At 38.9% G+C, this 23,001-nt stretch overlaps 3 protein-coding genes across 3 annotated transcripts; all 3 read left to right on the top strand.

Annotated features, from left to right (window-relative positions):
- Positions 1–1,095: 1,095 nt before the first annotated feature.
- Positions 1,096–3,776, top strand: LOC124860070 (protocadherin alpha-C2-like). The gene has a single exon (XM_047353047.1). It carries the CDS (start codon positions 1,344–1,346, stop codon positions 3,774–3,776), a length of 2,433 nt encoding a protein of 810 aa, XP_047209003.1. The 5' UTR covers positions 1,096–1,343.
- Positions 3,777–4,414: 638 nt separating this feature from the next.
- LOC124860304 (protocadherin alpha-C2-like) lies at positions 4,415–7,231 on the top strand. Its single transcript, XM_047353515.1, has one exon. It carries the CDS (start codon positions 4,626–4,628, stop codon positions 7,041–7,043), a length of 2,418 nt encoding a protein of 805 aa, XP_047209471.1. The 5' UTR covers positions 4,415–4,625; the 3' UTR covers positions 7,044–7,231.
- A 668-nt stretch (positions 7,232–7,899) lies between these two features.
- LOC124860303 (protocadherin alpha-C2-like) lies at positions 7,900–23,001 on the top strand. Its single transcript, XM_047353514.1, has 3 exons — positions 7,900–10,323; positions 19,560–19,595; positions 21,392–23,001. The coding sequence occupies exons 1-2, from the start codon at positions 7,915–7,917 to the stop codon at positions 19,569–19,571; spliced, it is 2,421 nt and encodes an 806-aa protein (XP_047209470.1). The 5' UTR covers positions 7,900–7,914; the 3' UTR covers positions 19,572–19,595; positions 21,392–23,001.

Genomic DNA, 23,001 nt, shown 5'->3' on the forward strand with positions numbered 1-23,001 from the left:
CAGCCGAGGCCAGCCCACTGCCCCATAGACCCCAGAGACGCTGAGCGTCCGATGGGCGGGACAAAGCCCAGCATTTTACTTCGCTATTGAACTCACTGTTTAAAGCACTGTGAAGCTGCGGGAATGAGTGAGAGGAAAGCCGCGTCGTTTCCAGTGATAAGAAGCTGATTCTGAACAAAAGTTGAGCGCGTTGTAGCGCATATTTAGTCAATGACATGTACACACAACAGTATATATTTGATCACTTATTTTTTGACATTTTAGGGGAACCTGAGCTTCCCTTGCAGTCTTAGAGCAATCGCCACTGCTGCGTAGTCATCATCCTCCCTCACATAGTCCAGTTTTACCACACAGCTCCAATGCATTCTGTTTATTGGACTCACCTCATTCTTGCCTCCTGTAATCACCCTCTTTTTTTTTGTATTTAAGCCTGAAATTTTCTGTCTTTACTTGCTGGATTCGACACTGGTTCCCTTGGTCTGTTCTTCCTTTTGTTCTGCTTTGAATTATTGGATTGTCATCAAAGTAAAATCATCATCATCAACAACAACAACCATGCACATTTCTTCATCTTGTCTGAAGTCCTGCTCACCCACCAAACATGACAATATGATGTTATTTTCGCCATGTTATTTTTGTTTAGGTTCATTATTGAAAATCGATCAACCAAAACACCTCAAACAAAGACATTACAGGTTTTATTATGTAATTAAGAATCAGGCTACAAAGAAAACATTAGTATTTGGTTGTTTATCGTCGTTTTAAATCCTTCGTGTCCAAATGTTTCCATGAAATATCTGAGTGTTTTTTACCGCGAGAAAAACGTGCTCCTCTGTCTTCCAACTATCCTTTGAAACAATACTGCTCTACCTGCTCGAAACGTGGAATTAACGCCTAACAATAAGGAGCAACATGTGAAATTGCATTCGGCCTAGAGGTCGTCTAATATTATCAATAATAATTCTAAAATAATAAATTGCGTTTCTTATTGTTCAAAAATGCATGTTAGCTTAAATTACGAAAAAAAGAAAAAAAAAACGCTTACAAAGGCTATACATTTTCGTTTGAATAAGCAAATGAAGCAAAACTTTATGGGTGGCGCTGTTTATGAGCGAAAAATAACACATGACCGCTAAAACAGTGTAATGCTTTTGTCAAGAAACACCGAGAGACAACGGACAGCTCCGCGGTGCTGAAACTCTGTTGCAATAGTACGCTCGTCCCTTTTTGCAGCCGAACATACCGTGGGATGTGTCTCTGAGTTAATAAATCCCATATCAAAAACATTGCAGAAACGTTGAAGGACATCACCCATTTCAGTGCTGTATTTCTCGCATAGAACAATGGATCGCGTTGCAACAACAGGGACTTGGAAAGGGTATGTTCTGCTTGTTGTGATTTTCCTTTTGTTATTTGTAAAAAACATATCGACTTCAGTGACTCATTATTCAATACCAGAGGAAACGAAAGAAGGATCAGTTGTCGCTAACCTCGCTACTGATCTCGGTCTGGACGTTAAAACGCTAACAAAGAGAAAGATGCGGCTTGATATCATCGCTAGCAAAAAATATCTGGATGTGAACAAAGAAACTGGCGAACTATATGTTGTGGAAAAGATTGACAGAGAAAACATTTGCCCCACAAAGTCGTCAGTGTCTTGTTATCTCAGAGTGGAGGTCACACTGGAAAATCCTTTGCGAATTTTCAACATTGAAGTAGAAATTTTGGACATGAATGACAACGCCCCTCAATTTCGCAGAGATGCCATTCATCTTGACATATCGGAAGCGACACCAAAAGGAGAGAGATTTTCCCTCAGCAATGCAGTTGATGCGGATGTTGGATCTAATTCTGTTAAAACATACTTTTTAAGTGAAAGTGAATATTTTAATATTGAGGTTCAAACTGGTAGGGAGGGGTCCAAATTTGCAGATTTAATATTAAAAAAGATATTAGATCGGGAGAAGCAGGCTGTTCACAATTTATTACTCACAGCTGTAGATGGGGGGACACCTGCTCGATCGGGCACAGCCAGTATTATCGTTCACATTTTGGACACAAACGATAATGCACCTATGTTTGATAAATCTATTTATAACGTTAAAGTAATAGAAAATTCTCCTATTGGAAGTCTTGTCATTCACCTCAATGCGACAGACTTGGATGAAGCATCAAATTCTGATATAACATACTCATATAGTTTATATACATCAGAGAAAACGCAAGAAACGTTTAATCTGAATCCAACCACAGGGGAAATTACTGTGAGAGGGATGTTGAACTATGAGGATTTCAGGATTTATGACATGGAAGTCATAGCAACAGATAAAGGAGCCAACAGTTTGTCAGGACAATGTACTATAAAGATAATAGTTGAAGACATGAATGACAACCACCCAGAAATATCTATTAAATCATTTCAGAGTCCAGTCAGTGAGGACATAGCGTTAAACACAGTGATAGCTGTAGTTAGTGTCAGTGATAAAGACTCAGGTGATAATGGAGTGGTTGATCTTCATATTCCAGACAACATGCATTTCAAACTGAGGGAGTCCTCTGATAACTATTATGAGTTAGTGGTGTCAGAGCCACTAGACCGAGAGAAGGTCCCAGAATATGAAATCACTTTCACTGTGACAGACAGAGGGTCTCCTCCTTTATCTGATAATGAAACTATGACTTTGGAGCTGCTGGATGTTAATGATAATGTTCCACAGTTCCCCCAGTTATTTAATACTATACGTGTTATGGAGAATAATGCACCTGGAGCCTTGCTCAGCTCGCTTACTGCATTTGACCCTGACCTCCATGAAAACCAGTATCTAGTTTATTTCATCATAGAGAGGGAGATTGCCAACACCTCCATGTCCATGCTGTTCTCCATCAATCCAGAGAACGGGAACCTTTACGCACTGAAAACCTTTGACTATGAGATTGAGAAGGAGTTTCTTTTCCACATTGAGGCCAGAGACTCTGGTTCTCCTCCTCTCAGCAGTAACGTGACCGTTCACATCATCATTGTGGACCAAAATGACAACGCTCCAGTTATTGTCTCCCCATGGCGCGCTCATGGCTCATTGGTGGAGGAGAAGATCCCCAGATCCACTGATAAAGGCTCCCTGGTGGCTAAAGTGATCGCCATAGACACAGACTCTGTGCACAACTCTCGGATTACCTACCAGTTTCTGCAGGTGACTGATGCTTCCTTGTTCAGTCTGGACCAATACAACGGAGAGATCCGGACTATGAGGATGTTCAGTTACAAAGACTCACGCCACCACAGACTGGTTGTTGTTGCCAAGGACAACGGGGAGCCTGCTCTCTCTGCTACAGTCACCATCAAGCTGCTGACAGTGGAGACTGATGTTAAGGCCTACTCTGACATGACTGAGATGCCTCTGGAATATGACATCTTTTCAGACATAAACCTGTATCTGGTCATCGGTCTGGGCTCGGTGTCATTTCTCCTGCTCATCACCATACTGGTCACCATCGTGCTGAAGTGTCAGAAACCCAAACCCAGCAAAGCTGCTCCTCCCAGCAGGAACAGCGTGATCAGTGAGAGGAACTCCACCATTGCAGACTCCACTCTGGTCTCCAACGATGCCTACTGGTACAGTTTGTTTCTAGCAGAGACCAGGAAAGGAAAGCTGGTGGTTAGACAGCCTGTGCCAAAGGGCTCCAGATACATCGTGTCCAGCATCCCGAGAGGGACAGGACTGTCAGAGACTAGTGACTCAGCAGCTTCTACTCTGCAGGTGAGAACCATGATGTGATTTATCACTTTTAGTCTGATTAATAAAACTTATATTGTCAATTTAAGGTCATTTAATACATTCATACTGATTAAGAATAATGAATTTTTAAACTTTGGTATTTTTAGACTTATTTTGAAATGCTTTTTTCAAATAGCTCATTTATGTCCCAGCATGCAAACTGCATTTGTAACATTTCATTATTAATTCAAATTTGAAGTCATTAAATCTAGCAGTGTATGAACACTGGTTTCCTTTAAAACAAAACTTTTTTTCTGGTCATCTCCCAACTCTGTTTTGCTTCCTTTTATTTTACACATTGCGCGTTTTGTACCCAGTGGCCATGTTTGATAGTTGGAAAATCAAGGAAAATAAACTGATAAAATTGACATTTAATATAAGGAATACAGAACATTTTGAACACGTCTAAACCTAAAAGAGCGGCATCAGACAAAATCCTGTCCAATAACGGAACATACTGAAGAAACGTCCGTTTCCTTAGCTACGGTAGTAAGTATTGTATAAATGGGAATGTTTGTCTTCTCTAAAGTAAATTAGTTTTACACATAACATATATATATTAACGAAATAACCGGATCTTGCACACTGAGGCGCTGTTTTCCAAGCAGTGATACGCACATTTGTGACATCACGATCACCATCAGCGTCTTTAAGGAAGTGATGAGAACGGACCAGCGACCGCACAGCTCCCAGTGCTGATTGCATTTGGATCTTAAGATTTGCCCATTTAATAACTAGACGGGTTATTCTTCGCTTGGAAATATTATCAGACGTCCAGTGTTTGTTAAAGGCCCTCTTGGAAAAACAACAATAAAAATACTTGACAGAAAACAAAGATCAGAGGCAACCATGGAATATTCTGTCTGCTATGAACAATGGAGAAGGTATGTTTTGACAATTTTTGTCTACCTTGCTGCAGTTAGATCCGCTTTAGCAGTAACACACTACTCTGTTCCGGAAGAACTTGAAGAAGGCTCCGTAGTCGCCAATCTCGCAGGAGATTTGGGATTAGATGTAAAGACATTAATCGATCGAAAAATGCGTCTGGACACCATAGCAAGCCGGAAATATTTGGACGTGAACAAAGAAACGGGGGAGCTGTTCATTGTAGAAAGAATTGATAGAGAATCCCTCTGCCACGCCAAGACATCGTGCTATCTGAAAATGGAGGCCATAATCGAAAATCCAAAACGGATTTTTTATATTGAGTTGGAGATCATGGACATAAATGATAACGCGCCTCATTTCAGAAGAGACACGATAGATTTAGATATATCAGAGGCAACACAAGCTGGCGAGCGATTTTCTGTGAGCAACGCAGTTGATCCAGATGTAGGTTCTAATGCTGTCAAAACATATTACCTGAGCGAAAGTGATTATTTTACAATAGAAATTCAGACTGGGAGAGATGGATCGAAATTTGCTGACTTGATTTTAACAAAAAGGTTAGATCGAGAACAACAAGCCGTTCATCATTTAATAATCACAGCTGTAGATGGCGGCTTTCCCTCTCGTTCTGGCACAGCCAGCATAATAGTTCATGTTTTAGATACAAATGACAACGCCCCTACATTTAAACCAGAAAGCTATGAAGTCAAGGTATTAGAAAACTCTCCATTTGGAAGTCGGGTAATTCAGCTTAATGCGTCGGATTTAGACGAGGGTTCAAATTCAGAATTAATTTACTCATATAGTTTATACACATCCGAGAAAACGCAGGAAACATATAAATTGAACCCAGCAACAGGTGAAATCACTGTGAAGGGGGTGTTAAATTATGAGGATTTCAGGATTTACGAAATGGAAGTTATTGCAACTGATAAAGGAGCTAGTGCACTATCAGGACAATGTAAAATTAAAATTCTTGTGGAGGACATGAATGACAACCACCCACATATTTCTATTAAATCATTTCAGAGTCCAGTCAGTGAGGACATAGCGTTAAACACAGTGATAGCTGTAGTTAGTGTCAGTGATAAAGACTCAGGTGATAATGGAGTGGTTGATCTTCATATTCCAGACAACATGCCTTTCAAACTGAGGGAGTCCTCTGATAACTATTATGAGTTAGTGGTGTCAGAGCCACTAGACCGAGAGAAGGTCCCAGAATATGAAATCACTTTCACTGTCACAGACAGAGGGTCTCCTCCTTTATCTGATAATGAAACTATGACTTTGGAGCTGCTGGATGTTAATGATAATGTTCCACAGTTCCCCCAGTTATTTAATACTTTACGTGTTATGGAGAATAACGCACCTGGAGCCTTGCTCAGCTCGCTCACTGCATTTGACCCTGACCTCCATGAAAACCAGTATCTAGTTTATTTCATCATAGAGAGGGAGATTGCCAACACCTCCATGTCCATGCTGTTCTCCATCAATCCAGAGAACGGGAACCTTTACGCACTGAAAACCTTTGACTATGAGATTGAGAAGGAGTTTCTTTTCCACATTGAGGCCAGAGACTCTGGTTCTCCTCCTCTCAGCAGTAACGTGACCGTTCACATCATCATTGTGGACCAAAATGACAACGCTCCAGTTATTGTCTCTCCATGGCGCGCTCATGGCTCAGTGGTGGAGGAGAAGATCCCCAGATCCACTGATAAAGGCTCCCTGGTGGCTAAAGTGATCGCCTTAGACACAGACTCTGTGCACAACTCTCGGATTACCTACCAGTTTCTGCAGGTGACTGATGCTTCCTTGTTCAGCCTGGACCAATACAACGGAGAGATCCGGACTATGAGGATGTTCAGTTACAAAGACTCACGCCACCACAGACTGGTTGTTGTTGCCAAGGACAACGGGGAGCCTGCTCTCTCTGCTACAGTCACCATCAAGCTGCTGACAGTGGAGACTGATGTTAAGGCCTACTCTGACATGACTGAGATGCCTCTGGAATATGACATCTTTTCAGACATAAACCTATATCTGGTCATCGGTCTGGGCTCGGTGTCATTTCTCCTGCTCATCACCATACTGGTCACCATCGTGCTGAAGTGTCAGAAACCCAAACCCAGCAAAGCTGCTCCTCCCAGCAGGAACAGCGTGATCAGTGAGAGGAACTCCACCATTGCAGACTCCACTCTGGTCTCCAACGATGCCTACTGGTACAGTCTGTTTCTAGCAGAGACCAGGAAAGGAAAGCTGGTGGTTAGACAACCTGTGCCAAAGGGCTCCAGATACATCGTGTCCAGCATCCCGAGAGGGACAGGACTGTCAGAGACTAGTGACTCAGCAGCTTCTACTCTGCAGGTAGGATATATGTGAAAGTAAAATCTAAGTGTTTTCAATAACTTAAAAGTTTTACTTCTAATTTCAAAGATAATGTTTTGACTTTCTAGATAAAACATGTTAGGCACCAAAATAAAAGATCCAAAAGAGAAAGATCTGATTTAAAAAAAAATCAAAACATGAATCCCAAGTTCAACACACGTTTCACCTCATTTAATTCCATGTATTTACAACATAACCAATTATCAACCACAATTACTTTTCAAAATGTATATAAAATGTTTCTATGACATTTGTCAGATCATTTCTGGTGTAACTTTGTTTGATGCTCATTTAAAAAGTGTTTAACTTAGGTTTAACTTTCAAACAGATTTTGTTGTTCTAAAAAAATAAATAAACCAAACCCCACTTGCTTCAAATTAATGTATAGTTTACTTTTTTACAAGTGTATTACAAGTTAAATTATTCAAATGTAAAGAAAAAAGTCATTAAAAAGGCAACTGATCCTTGGATGCGTTATTATACGTTTTCAAAACACGTAAGACAAAACAAAATAAAATATATTATAAGAAAGACCAACAACACAATTTTCAAACACTGCATTTATAATAAGTTGTAAGAAAACAATTGTGAAACAATGTGGAAACTGTTTTAAAACCGTATTTCTCTCCTTCTCCACTGTAAGAAAACGAATGGCAGAATGCGCCGTTCATGTCGCTGCTTTCCAAAAAATTACTTCCTGATGAAGTCATCATTTTCTTGATAGATCATTGGTAGCTGTACCAGGGGTCATCGTCTCTGCAATGAAAAGGAGTCGTTTATGTGAAATCCCGTTGCTGAATAAGATTACACACCTTTACATCACCATACATCGACGTTTAAAGGTTTTGGACGCGGATTAATTTCAATGGCTCGTCAATGTCTTCATTTTGCCTGGAAGAGGTATGTCGCGCTATTTCTCTGTCTTTCTTCCATCATGGACACGGCAACCACGGTCACTCATTATTCTGTTCCGGAGGAAATGGATGAAGGATCCGTTGTTGCGAATTTAGCGACTGATTTAGGATTAGATGTAAGGAGTCTGAACAAAAGAAAAATGCGAGTGGACGTGGTAGGCAACAAGAAGTATATTGACATCAACAAAGACACTGGGGAGCTTTTTATTTTGGAAAGGATTGACAGGGAGTTCCTTTGTTCTCTCAAGACAGCTATGGCGTGTTTTCTAAGATTAGACGCAACAATTGAAAACCCGGTGCGCATGTTTAACATTGAAGTAGAAATATTGGACATAAACGATAACGCTCCTCAATTTAGAAGAGGAACGATGCATTTAGACATCTCAGAGTCCAGCCCTGTTGGAGAGAGATTCTCCCTGAATAACGCTGCAGACCCGGATGTCGGAGCAAATTCTGTGAAAAATTACCACCTGAGCGCAAGTGACCATTTTGCTATTGAAATTCAGACCGGGAGAGACGGGACAAAGTTTGCTGACTTGGTTCTGAAAAAGGCTCTGGACAGAGAACAGCAGGCTGTTCATAACCTGATTCTGACTGCTGTGGACGGCGGGGTGCCCACGCGCACAGGTACAGCCAGCATCATTGTTCGCGTGCTCGACGTGAACGACAACGCCCCTTCATTTGACAAAGACAAGTACGTAGTAGATGTGATGGAGAACTCTCCCATTGGCAGCTTAGTAATCAAACTGAATGCTACTGATTTAGACGAAGGGCCCAATTCTGACGTTGTTTATTCATACAGTTTATACACATCAGAGAGAACACAGATGATGTTTAACCTGAATCCAGGAAATGGTGAAATCAAAGTGAAAGAAATGATAAATTATGAAGATTTTAAACTTTATGAGATGGAGGTAATAGCCAGTGACAAGGGGCCTAACTCCTTATCTGGACAGTGTAGAGTGACGATCCAGGTGACTGATATGAATGACAACCACCCTGAAATCTCCATTAAATCATTTCAGAGTCCAGTGAAAGAGAATGTGGCTACAGAGACAGTGATAGCTGTAGTTAGTGTCAGTGATAAAGACTCAGGTGATAATGGAGTGGTTGATCTTCATATTCCAGACAACATGCCTTTCAAACTGAGGGAGTCCTCTGATAACTATTATGAGTTAGTGGTGTCAGAGCCACTAGACCGAGAGAAGGTCCCAGAATATGAAATCACTTTCACTGTGACAGACAGGGGGTCTCCTCCTTTATCTGATAATGAAACTATGACTTTGGAGCTGCTGGATGTTAATGATAATGTTCCACAGTTCCCCCAGTTATTTAATACTATACGTGTTATGGAGAATAATGCACCTGGAGCCTTGCTCAGCTCGCTCACTGCATTTGACCCTGACCTCCATGAAAACCAGTATCTAGTTTATTTCATCATAGAGAGGGAGATTGCCAACACCTCTATGTCCATGCTGTTCTCCATCAATCCAGAGAACGGGAACCTTTACGCACTGAAAACCTTTGACTATGAGATTGAGAAGGAGTTTCTTTTTCACATTGAGGCCAGAGACTCTGGTTCTCCTCCTCTCAGCAGTAACGTGACCGTTCACATCATCATTGTGGACCAAAATGACAACGCTCCAGTTATTGTCTCTCCATGGCGCGCTCATGGCTCAGTGGTGGAGGAGAAGATCCCCAGATCCACTGATAAAGGCTCCCTGGTGGCTAAAGTGATCGCCTTAGACACAGACTCTGTGCACAACTCTCGGATTACCTACCAGTTTCTGCAGGTGACTGATGCTTCCTTGTTCAGTCTGGACCAATACAACGGAGAGATCCGGACTATGAGGATGTTCAGTTACAAAGACTCACGCCACCACAGACTGGTTGTTGTTGCCAAGGACAACGGGGAGCCTGCTCTCTCTGCTACAGTCACCATCAAGCTGCTGACAGTGGAGACTGATGTTAAGGCCTACTCTGACATGACTGAGATGCCTCTGGAATATGACATCTTTTCAGACATAAACCTGTATCTGGTCATCGGTCTGGGCTCGGTGTCATTTCTCCTGCTCATCACCATACTGGTCACCATCGTGCTGAAGTGTCAGAAACCCAAACCCAGCAAAGCTGCTCCTCCCAGCAGGAACAGCGTGATCAGTGAGAGGAACTCCACCATTGCAGACTCCACTCTGGTCTCCAACGATGCCTACTGGTACAGTCTGTTTCTAGCAGAGACCAGGAAAGGAAAGCTGGTGGTTAGACAGCCTGTGCCAAAGGGCTCCAGATACATCGTGTCCAGCATCCCGAGAGGGACAGGACTGTCAGAGACTAGTGACTCAGCAGCTTCTACTCTGCAGGTAGGACAAATATAAAGAAATACATAAAAAACATTAATTGTTTAGGTTAAGCATATAACTTTTGCATTATTTCACAGAAAATGCATTTACTTTTTAAAAATATTTTAAAAAGTCATGCATCAAAGTAATCATTTCATGAAGTAAAGGTCATCATAATGTTAATGCTCACCACAATTTAAAACAAGCCAAATAAGCCTAGCCAAGATCTGTCTGTTAAATTGTCAATTCAAACATTAAATCACATATAAGGAGAATAAACTAAAATACCCAAAGTTTCTTAAAATGTCTATAGTGAGTTTGTACACAAAAGGAAAAAAATGTTGTTATTGTTCAAAAATGCATGTTAGCTTAAATTACAAAAAAAAGGGAAAAAAAAACAGCTTACAAAGGCTATACATTTTCGTTTGAATAAGCAAATGAGGCAAAACTTTATGGGTGGCGCTGTTTATGAGCGAAAAATAACACATGACCGCTAAAACAGTGTAATGCTTTTGTCAAGAAACACCGAGAGACAACGGACAGCTCCGCGGTGCTGAAACTCTGTTGCAATAGTACGCTCCTCCCTTTTTGCAGCCGAACATACCGTGGGATGTGTCTCTGAGTTAATAAATCCCATATCAAAAACATTGCAGAAACGTTGAAGGACATCACCCATTTCAGTGCTGTATTTCTCGCATAGAACAATGGATCGCGTTGCAACAACAGGGACTTGGAAAGGGTATGTTCTGCTTGTTGTGATTTTCCTTTTGTTATTTGTAAAAAACATATTGACTTCTGTGACTCATTATTCAATACCAGAGGAAATGAAAGAAGGATCAGTTGTCGCTAACCTCGCTACTGATCTCGGTCTGGACGTTAAAACGCTAACAAAGAGAAAGATGCGGCTTGATATCATCGCTAGCCTACACAAAAGGAAAAAAATGTCACTAGAAATCAATTAAACTACACTGAAAAAAAACCAAATAGTTTAAGTATTTTAACATTGGAGGATCATACCACCTTCTCACAGCAACATTTGGCCACAAAGAAACTTTTCTCTTAACATCTGAAAAATGAAATAAATTCAAGATAGATGGAACAAAACTTGTTTGTTTTTCATAATTGAGCAAAACAAAGATAACATCAAAAAACCTTTTTAACGATCCCTTTTTTCTTCTGTTTTGGTGTACTGTATATTCTGTTTAAAAGTGTACTTTTAAGTATAATTTGATGATTTTCAAATGCAAAATGAAGCGATTGCTCCAACACTTCATTGTCAAGAATATTAGGAAGTTTCATTTATTAGGTGTTTGAAAGATAAACTGTTGTTTTATGTTAGGTAAATAAGAATTCAGGCAAAAACTGATAACTGAGCAGGAATTTGTCTGCTTTTATTGATCTGCCACAGATAGATTTTTACTATTTATCTAAATGTTAATTTTGTATACAATATGTGACCTAATAAGAAATAACAAATATCTATGATGGCCACATTCAGTTAAAAAAATTATTATAGAATATTCTCTAAAAGATTGATCATTACTGCATCCCCAACTCTATGTTCTGTGTAATTTCATCTGTTAAACAAACTTTTCATTAAATCCCTTCATGATATGAAAAGCTCTTCTTGTCATTGTACGCCAATAAAACATTTGTTTCTTTTGGGTAAATTCAGTAGAACCTATTCATTCATTTTGTTGTTGCTTTTTTTTAAGTTATGCATTTAGAATTTTTCTCTATGGTAACTAAAAGTTTGAGTTGGAACATATTGACCTGAAGGTCAATTCAATTCAGTTCAGTTTTATTTGTACAACGCCAATTCACACAAATGTTGTCTCAAGGCACTTTACAAAGACAATTCAACGAAATCATGCAGATTTCAAGTCGGGTACATGCATTCCAATTAATCTATCAAACAATGCAGTCGGATTCAGTTTATTATTCAAACTGGTTACAAAGTTTTCTGTCTAAGGAAACCCAGCAAATTGCACTGAGTCAGTGACTTGCAGCATTCACTCCTCCTGGATGAGCATGTAGCAACAGTGGCTTGCATTGACTTTGTGGCAATCCCTCATACTGAGCATGGATGTAGTGACAGTGGAGAGGAAAATTCGCTTTTAATAGGAAGAAACCTCCAGCAGAACCAGGCTCAGTGTGAGCGGCCATCTCGCACAACTGACTGGGCATTTGAGAGAACAGAGCAGAGACAGAAAAAGAACACAGAAGCACTGATCCAGGAGTACTTTCTATGGGAAAGGAAAGTGAAACATTAATGGTTATTGCTCCCTTAGAGGCTTCATCTAGGAGAAAAAGACAGCAAAGCAGATGAACTCTGAACCATTTTTTAAGTCTAAAGTATAAAAAAGAGCACATACAGTTAGTGACAGTAGAAGCTCAGCCAGTAGCTGTGTCTAGGAGAGACAGGGTGAAACACTGAAAGACAGGGCCAAGTGTATCATCTGTAGAAGGAGAAAATTAAGCTGATGGCATGCAGCAGCTCAGCAGATGCCCCCGTCCAGGAAGTTTCCACAGCTAAACAAAACACAGAGTCAGGCGTAGCTTCTAGAAAGAGAAAAAAACAGAGAGAGAACATAAAGTTAAAAGCTGAAATAACAGCAAATAACACAAAATTGGAGAGTAGTATGAAAATTTAGCAGAGAGTGTAAAAGTGGTCATTATGTCGTCCAGCAGTCTAAGCCTATAGCAGCATAACTACAGAGATAGCTCAATATAATCTAAGATATTCTAACTATAAGCTTTATCAGAAAGGAAAGTTTATGCCTAGTCTTAAAAGTAGACAGGGTGTCTGCCTCACGGACTAAAACTGGTAGTTGGTTCCATAGGAGAGGAGCCTGATAACTAAAGGATCTGCCTCCTATTCTACTTCTACAGACTCTAGGAACCACCAGTAAACCTGCAGTCTAAGGATAAAGTGCTCTGTTAGGAACATATGGAACAATCAGATCTCTGATGTATGATGAAACTAGATCATTAAGGGCTTTATATGTGAGGAGGAGAATTTTAAATTCTATTCTGGATTTAACAGCGAGCTAATGAAGGGAAGCTAAAAGAGGTCAAAGAATGCACATCACTCCTTTAACATACATTGACAGAATTTGCTTTGAAATTCTGGTCAAAAGATATCATTCTTAGGTAATAAGGAATTGTATAATCAGTTTATTTAATAGATTAAGGTCTGCAAATATGCAAATACTCAAAATTTCATATGTTTATTAAAATATCATAATGTCACTTACATATAAATGCTATACATGAAATAATATTTAAGATTATGATTATTTTATTTTTTTTCCTTTTTTCAGTTAGGTTTACTGTCGAGTGTTTATTTAACATCAATCAGAGGCTTTTAAATTCAGGAAACAGTATTTGTTACTCCTGCCTGGCAAAACACAGAGTATCAGTCTCATTTTTTGTATGGAAAATCATAAAATAATAATAATCAGTTAAAGTCTGGTGCTTTGTTTAGAGATTATAGTCCAATATTCTAAACTCATATTTACCTGAAGAGCAGGTGACAGATTGTGCATCATGCGATGCCAAGTTAATTAAACCAGGTTCAAAAATACTCCTTCATGATGTCAAAAAAAAAAAAACTTCCCTGTAAGCTTTATATGGCCTTAAATGGCTACTCTTTGAAATTTATGTTATAGTAACAATCAACAGATGCACTAATTGCAACGTTTTGTACAGTAATAGACATATTAGATCTCTGGATCTGTGTTAAAAATGTTTCTGTTACAATTCAGAGTGAAAAAAATAATGTCTTGTGATTTCTTTTTAAATAGGTAAATATCTAAACAAATAAAAACAAAGACACAAAACACCCCACAGGTCTCAGCGCAAACTTTTAAGTTTTCTTTACGTTCAACAACATGACAATGGGCAAAATTTGAAACATAAGTGCATTAATTTGTCATATGAGAACATGTTGCAATTTGTATTTCTGTTGATAGAGATTCCAGCATATTTTTTAGGAACTTTGAAAGTGAGATAACATTGAAAGGTTTCTCTGACAGGGAAGTATTGTTCATTGTATTAGAACTTGTGGCTGCAAACCTACAAAAGTTATGGATTTTCTTTACATTTTAACAGTTGCATATGGGAAATTAATACAAATTCTGGCAAACAGAAAAATGCACCATAGTTTGACAGAGAAGCAGGACTGCCACATGGCAGTGATTGAAATAGTCAAGTAAAATCATTCAAAAGATTTTCAGTCACTCAACTTATTTTCTACCAAGTGTTTCTGAGAGGTGGGGCTTCACATAATTAAGATGACAATGCATTACAGGACAAAACATGAGACAAATAATCACCCATATTCACGCTCTCAAGTTTTAAAATTCAACTGTTTTCACTGTTACAAAACATGTAATGTTCTTCTGTTTAACTTTGAAATCATGGATCTGCATAGTGATTCTGCATAATGTGGAAGTTTTTAACTTTAATTGATAAGGTGTGTTCTAACCTTTGTAATACTTCATCTGTTTAACAGTTACCTCTGTACTAAGTGCTCACTCAAAATGAAGCTGAACTATTTATGCAGTCTTGATATTCTTTGCATTTTCTCACCTTAACAAAGACAATCTATAGCCTGATTTCTTCTTTAGTGTGTTTATTTGTTGCCTTTAACACATAATCCTGAGTTATCAGTAAATGTCTATAATTAACATAATCTTTGCAAAATCAAATAGAGTCAAAAGGTTTTAAATTAAGAATCTTGATCAAAGTTTTACAATTTTTCAAGTTAAACATTTTTTTAGTTTGATCAGTCTTGCTTTTTTAAATAATGCTTTGTTTTTCTCACCTCGCATTTGATTCCATTTGCAGCTAAACGATTAAAGAGAGGAACCTGCAAGCCTTTGATATAGCACAGTAAAAAAGAAATGTATACCCTAGCTACCTAAATTGTCTTGCATGTTTGATATTTGTTTTGGCAATGCTCATTTCGTGCATAACTTTTAAAGTTGGAAGAAAAAAAAAAACATTTTCTATTTCTAAACCGCCACGCTCTCCAGCAGTGAGGGATATAATTAAAACCTTTATGAAAAATAACTGGCATATTATGACTGGTCAGTTATAATGATGTGCATATTTTTCTAACTCCAGCCTCCAAATAATCACGTGGCAGAACATTTATTCCGCTTTCTTAAATTTTTATTAAGTCCAGTTAAGTCAATGCAACGGAAATCTGTTTTTAATTGTTATAAAGACTGCGCAACCATTCTCTCTGCTTTTTATTTCTCAGTTCCGGAGAAAAACGCATTCTTTGCTGAGGTCATTGTTATCGCGATAGGTTATTTGAGGAGGGGATGTGAGTCTTTGTGCACATTCTGCACGTCATTCCTGAAGGAAAACGCATTTTTTTCAACGATCACCGTTGCGTTTTACGCTTTTAACTGAATGACGTGACCATCCTGTGTTTCCTATCGAACGGAATGTTCACGATGGCACAACCCATCAAGCTGCTTTCCCGGACGGGGTACGTGTCCCTGTTTCTCTGTCTGTTTGCCTCAGTGAGTACGGTGTTGTCAGTCACTCATTATTCTGTACCTGAAGAAATGGAGGAGGGATCTGTCGTTGCGAATTTGGCGGCCGATTTGGGATTGGAAGTAAAAACTCTGAAGACGAGGAGAATGCGCATGGATGTTGTAGCCAATAAAAAATATCTTGACATCAACAAAGACACCGGGGAGCTTTTTATTTTGGAAAGGATTGACAGAGAGTTTTTGTGCCCATCGAAAACGTCTTACCCCTGCATGCTTAAATTAGACGCAACAATTGAAAACCCGGTGCGCATGTTTAACATTGAAGTAGAAATATTGGACATAAACGATAACGCTCCTCAATTTAGAAGAGGAACGATGCATTTAGACATCTCAGAGTCCAGCCCTGTTGGAGAGAGATTCTCCCTGAATAACGCTGCAGACCCGGATGTCGGAGCAAATTCTGTGAAAAATTACCACCTGAGCGCAAGTGACCATTTTGCTATTGAAATTCAGACCGGGAGAGACGGGACAAAGTTTGCTGACTTGGTTCTGAAAAAGGCTCTGGACAGAGAACAGCAGGCTGTTCATAACCTGATTCTGACTGCTGTGGACGGCGGGGTGCCCACGCGCACAGGTACAGCCAGCATCATTGTTCGCGTGCTCGACGTGAACGACAACGCCCCTTCATTTGACAAAGACAAGTACGTAGTAGATGTGATGGAGAACTCTCCCATTGGCAGCTTAGTAATCAAACTGAATGCTACTGATTTAGACGAAGGGCCCAATTCTGACGTTGTTTATTCATACAGTTTATACACATCAGAGAGAACACAGATGATGTTTAACCTGAATCCAGGAAATGGTGAAATCAGAGTGAAAGAAATGATAAATTATGAAGATTTTAAACTTTATGAGATGGAGGTCATAGCCAGTGACAAGGGGCCTAACTCCTTATCTGGACAGTGTAGAGTGACGATCCAGGTGACTGATATGAATGACAACCACCCTGAAATCTCCATTAAATCATTTCAGAGTCCAGTGAAAGAAAATGTGGCTACAGAGACAGTGATAGCTGTAGTTAGTGTCAGTGATAAAGACTCAGGTGATAATGGAGTGGTTGATCTTCATATTCCAGACAACATGCCTTTCAAACTGAGGGAGTCCTCTGATAACTATTATGAGTTAGTGGTGTCAGAGCCACTAGACCGAGAGAAGGTCCCAGAATATGAAATCACTTTCACTGTGACAGACAGGGGGTCTCCTCCTTTATCTGATAATGAAACTATGACTTTGGAGCTGCTGGATGTTAATGATAATGTTCCACAGTTCCCCCAGTTATTTAATACTATACGTGTTATGGAGAATAATGCACCTGGAGCCTTGCTCAGCTCGCTTACTGCATTTGACCCTGACCTCCATGAAAACCAGTATCTAGTTTATTTCATCATAGAGAGGGAGATTGCCAACACCTCCATGTCCATGCTGTTCTCCATCAATCCAGAGAACGGGAACCTTTACGCACTGAAAACCTTTGACTATGAGATTGAGAAGGAGTTTCTTTTCCACATTGAGGCCAGAGACTCTGGTTCTCCTCCTCTCAGCAGTAACGTGACTGTTCACATCATCATTGTGGACCAAAATGACAACGCTCCAGTTATTGTCTCTCCATGGCGTGCTCATGGCTCAGTGGTGGAGGAGAAGATCCCCAGATCCACTGATAAGGGCTCCCTGGTTGCCAAGGTGATCGCCCTGGACACGGACTCGGTGCACAACTCTCGGATCACCTACCAGTTCCTGCAGGTGACTGACGCCAGTCTGTTCAGTCTGGACCAGTACAACGGAGAGATCCGGACCATGAGGATGTTCAGTTACAAAGACTCACGCCACCACAGACTGGTTGTTGTTGCCAAGGACAACGGGGAGCCTGCTCTCTCTGCTACAGTCACCATCAAGCTGCTGACAGTGGAGACTGATGTTAAGGCCTACTCTGACATGACTGAGATGCCTCTGGAATATGACATCTTTTCAGACATAAACCTGTATCTGGTCATCGGTCTGGGCTCGGTGTCATTTCTCCTGCTCATCACCATACTGGTCACCATCGTGCTGAAGTGTCAGAAACCCAAACCCAGCAAAGCTGCTCCTCCCAGCAGGAACAGCGTGATCAGTGAGAGGAACTCCACCATTGCAGACTCCACTCTGGTCTCCAACGATGCCTACTGGTACAGTCTGTTTCTAGCAGAGACCAGGAAAGGAAAGCTGGTGGTTAGACAGCCTGTGCCAAAGGGCTCCAGATACATCGTGTCCAGCATCCCGAGAGGGACAGGACTGTCAGAGACTAGTGACTCAGCAGCTTCTACTCTGCAGGTACAACTGACTATCAGTTTCAAGATATTTTTTAATTCAAATAATTTCCCTTAGTGCGCAAACTGTAACTTCATGTATTCCTTATTTCAAGTTAGTTTTTAGTTTCTGTTGCATACTATTCTCAATGCATTCGATGCATTTTCCCTCAAGGTACACAACAATCAAATAAACAAACAAATGTACGGTCCTCTTTTTTTACATTCTACCAGTAAAGTAAATAAAAAATGAATAATGATTTAGGCTACTTTAATTGGACTGTCATTGCTATTTTTCTGCAATTTGAAATGTCACTGGTTTGTTTCAGTTTTGGATTTTTTTCTTATTAGGCAATAACTAAAAATGCAGCTTTTAACCACTTTAAAGATGAGCTTTAACCGAGAAATATTAACAAATATATTTCTTTTACTATGTTTAAAAATGATCAATGAATGGATTCATTTTTTTAACAAAAAGACGAGTTTGTCACCTTTACATCCTTTTTGTGGAATTAAGACTGGAAATTCTACATACCGTATTTTCCCGACTATAGAGCGCACCTCAATATAAGCTGCACCTACAAGGTTTTTTTTTTTTAAATGGAAATGTACATATATAAGCTGCACTGGGCTAAAAGCCGCTGATATCGACTGAACTGATTACATAGTTTAACTGAACATAACTGAACTGATTAGTTTCCGAATGGTGCCTGTAGCATAAAAGTGAAAGGGCTGATCAAACAAATCAGCTCTATTTCCTTCCTGTACTGCCAAATTGATGGCCTTCAACTTAATTGCGGCATCATATGAACTTCTTCGTGTGGTTTCCATGATGAGTGGGTCCGGGTTTGAAAAAAAATCTCGCTTGCATGTGCTAAATGAAAATTTGCGCTTTCTTCTTCTTTGATTTCCAATTTTGACTTTCCACCTGTCTCGTTTTTTTTCACTTTCTGCTAAAAGTGACCCTGGCGGGTGAAGAAAAATCCACACAAAAGCCGCACCTCATTATAAGCCGCATGGTTCAAAGCATGGAGAAAAAAGTAGCGGCTTATAGTCGGGGAAAATACGGTACTAACCTGTGTGAGAGACAGTTTCGTGTCATTTGTTCATTTTATCTGTCTGTCAGTCGGTCTGTTGTAAGGATGTATTCACCATATCCCAAATAGCAATTTGAAACTATGTTTTTTAAGCCATTATTTTTCATCTATTGTAAGAAGTGCCACTTTTTATTTCAAGAATGTTTTTGTAAGCCTACAACTCTTTTAGTCTTTTTTAAAAATGCAACATTTTATTTATAAAGCTTTTGCAACAATTCTGCGATCGGAAGATATATGCTGAAACTTATTTTTGTGATGCCAAAGACCTGACCATTAAATTGCTTGTTTTCTTTCTCCCCACTCTAAAGTACCCTAAATGAGGAAGGTCCACCCAGCAGCTGCAGGTATGCAGAGTTCCCACCCCACAGACTGTTTTCTTGGATAAGTTGCAGTATTTTTTGAGTTTTAACTGTTTCTTGTTTTTTTTTCTTTTTTCAGTGGATATGTTTTTCCTTATTAGGCCTGTTCATTTGTTGTTAGATTTTTTGACAAGAATGTGTTATCACTTTTCAAATCTCTTAATCAACATAACATGCAGTTTATCAAGTTCTCTTGGCTCTTCAGATCTATGGGTGGATAATTGTTACTGATTTTTCAGTCTCATCCATAAAGACTTAAATGCCAGTGATGCAATCTAACTAGCCCAGTTCAAATCACTTCCTCAACTTCTTTTAAATGATTGAATATTTTCTTAGACTTGCTATGAGCCTTATTGACATTTAATAACTGACTTGTTTTTTGGGCCTTTGGACAATCAAGCAAATATGATGATTCGCGTCAAGTGTTTTGAAACTGTATTTCTGTTTTAATTGATTTTAATGGGAAGGATTGTACTGTGCAAAACTTTCCTTTAATCTTTTGAAATCCTTTTGATCAATAGTTCTTCAGGCTTTCTCTGGATCAAAGTTGGGTTTTTTTTGGACTCTAGGGCTTTGTACAAGTTTTCTGTTCTGCATATTGTCCAGTAGGTTAGAAATATTGAAGGTACACAACTGGAGGACAACAGAAGGCATGACATGCATAATTTGAACAAAAGAAAACTATTATCTAAAAGTTATGTCTTTAAGAAAGTAAGAACTGAATTATTTTGGAATTATCTTGTTCATGCTAAAATACCATTATAACTATCAAACTGCTATTTTGTTATTTGTCATAGGTTCATTTTAACAAAGTTGAATAAACTGACAGATAATGACAAAAAGCTACAAAAATCAAATTTAAATGTATTTTTTTTCTGTTATGTTATCTGTCATGTATACAGGAATGTTGCAGCCCTTAAATGTATGGTTCTTTTATGCTAAATTAATTTATAAGCTTGAATCAAGAAGCTTATCAAACATGGAAAATGTTTAAATATAGAACTGAAAGTGACTGAACAGAAAATGAGTGAAAAGGCAGCCAGTGGTCAGACTAAATCTTAGAACGACCCATAGAAAGTCTATAAAACTTTAAACAAGACCTTTAAAGATTACAAGAAAGTTTGGCTCCTTTAAAGCTAAGTATGAAGATGTCTTTATAGGATTGGGGATTTGCACAGTAGTCTATATCTAAAAATGAAAACTGGGTAAAGACATGTATAATTCTCAAACGCAATCTTCAGACACAATCTGAATTTTAATGCTATAATACTTTTGTAGTCAATATCTGCATCTTTCATCAACTGAATCATCATGTTCTTGATGCTGTGCATGTGAATATTAATCTGTGTCCATGCCTCTTTCTGACCCATTACTAACATTTTAGGATCCTAATCTATTTTTTCACATATTTTTAAGGGGAATAGGACTTTACTTTTTCTGTCCTATTCACAGAACGACACTTCAGAGCATGATTGACACGGTCTTCTGTCTGAAATGTGACTTAATTCTTTGTGCAGGACAGGTGCAAAGTGAAATCAGGCACTCAGTTACCTAGCAACCACTCTTCATGTAATTTTGGAGCAAGGTGTTCAGTGACGCATCTGTCACATCCACAATACATGTTCACCTAGTTCCCTCCCACCCACTATTTCCTCTGCTTGTGACCCCTGTCTGAGCGAAAGAAGTCAGCTGCATGACATATCCTAGTTCAAACAACCACAAGGCTCTTAGTGCTGTGGGTCCTTTTCCACAAATGTCTAATTCTGTTGTCTTGTTGGCAGGCCTCCACTACAAGCAGCAGCAGCTCCAAGTAATCCCAATCCTTCAGCTGTGGATCGGATCTTTCACAGAAAAACCATAATGGAAGAAAAGAGGAATCCCTTCTGATATCCACCCCCACGTCTATGTTCTCCACCGTCTTGATCCTGTTCATTACTCTGTGCCGTCATTATGCAACATAAATGGACCAGACCCGAAAACATACCCCTGCACCACCTCATTCTTCGAGCACATGAAAAGCAGATCAACAACGTCCTGATGTCCATTCCTATATGCATGAATAGACTGCATGGCTTCAACTATATTTAAAAAACTGCCATTCAATATATTTTAAAGAGGTGCTACTGACAAATGAAAAGATTGTAAACAAAAGTATGCACTTCTCAATATGTATAGAAGCCACAACAAGGACTCCAGAGTGGACATGGGAAGGTTAACATGCCTTTAAGAGACTTTTTACATTTAGTAGAAAGAAGCACATGTTGGATGCTACAGTCTAATCCATTGTGCCCTGTTTTGCTCCATACAAACACTGATGTATAATATAAGCAACCTGAGAAATAAAATCCAGCACAAATAACTAAACGTCCATAAAACAATGGACAAAATGAAAAGTAATTATAAGTGGAATCAGAGTTTGTTTAGCTGTTTTATAAGTTAGATAGGCCTAAATATATGAAAGTGCCAAGTTCTTTGTAAGTACAAATGAGTAAGAGTGAGACCTTCACCCATCATGCCTTTCAGTTGTTTTTTGTGCATGGAGTAATAGAGCAACAAGTATCAAAGATATTGTTTTTTGCAATTGGGGCAAACATATTTCAGTTGGAGTTTATGGGACCAGAATCATTGAGTGCAATGATTTGTTGCCTTGTTTCTAGTTTAAGATGAAGCAGCACAATGACAATTTAATTGATTTACAAAGGTAACATTTCTCATAACATAAAGCTTAAATCTAACTATCTTGAAGGTTTTGGATACTTCATTATTAAAGGAGTCTTGAGGTTTCAGTGAGTGAGTGACCATAAGAGAACAGACTGACTTGTTCTTATATGAACTGTATATATATTAGAAATGGTAATAAATTTGTTTTATTTTTTCTTATTTTGTAATCTAAACTCTGAATTTAGCTTATTTTCAGTTTATTCAGTGGTGCAACATGTTAAACCTTTAATGTTTACAAAATAGGAACAAACTACTGTACCAGTGTTTTTTTTTTACCCAATGAAAACTGTGTTTATGTATTTTACAATATTATGTCTCCTTAAAGAGGTCATCAATTTGAACACACATGCAACTGATGTAAAAAATGAATCATATGCCTGTTTATGCCTTTGTATCATTAGCACAGGGCTTTTAGGCCTCTTTAATGTGAACAGAATTATGTGCCATTAGATTTCAGTCCGCCTGAGTATGCACGTATACAACAACCATGTTGTCAAACTCTTTAGTACAGTTTGTGTTTCTAGTTAGAAGGTGTAATGTGGTAAATCAAAACATATACTCAATAGTAAGTGTTTTTGTACAGTGTTACTTTCACAGTGCAACACATAGTGTCAGTTAACTGTATGCTGTGGTCTGTATGAATTGCTAAATAAAATATAAAAAGATTTCA

Source organism: Girardinichthys multiradiatus, chromosome 23 (assembly GCF_021462225.1).
Source record: "Girardinichthys multiradiatus isolate DD_20200921_A chromosome 23, DD_fGirMul_XY1, whole genome shotgun sequence".
Classification (NCBI taxonomy): Eukaryota; Metazoa; Chordata; class Actinopteri; order Cyprinodontiformes; family Goodeidae; genus Girardinichthys; species Girardinichthys multiradiatus.

Coding starts and splice junctions, on each gene's coding strand:
- LOC124860070 (XM_047353047.1), top strand. CDS start 1,344: ATGGATCGCGTTGCAACAACAGGGACTTGGAAAGGGTATGTTCTGCTT.
- LOC124860304 (XM_047353515.1), top strand. CDS start 4,626: ATGGAATATTCTGTCTGCTATGAACAATGGAGAAGGTATGTTTTGACA.
- LOC124860303 (XM_047353514.1), top strand. CDS start 7,915: ATGGCTCGTCAATGTCTTCATTTTGCCTGGAAGAGGTATGTCGCGCTA.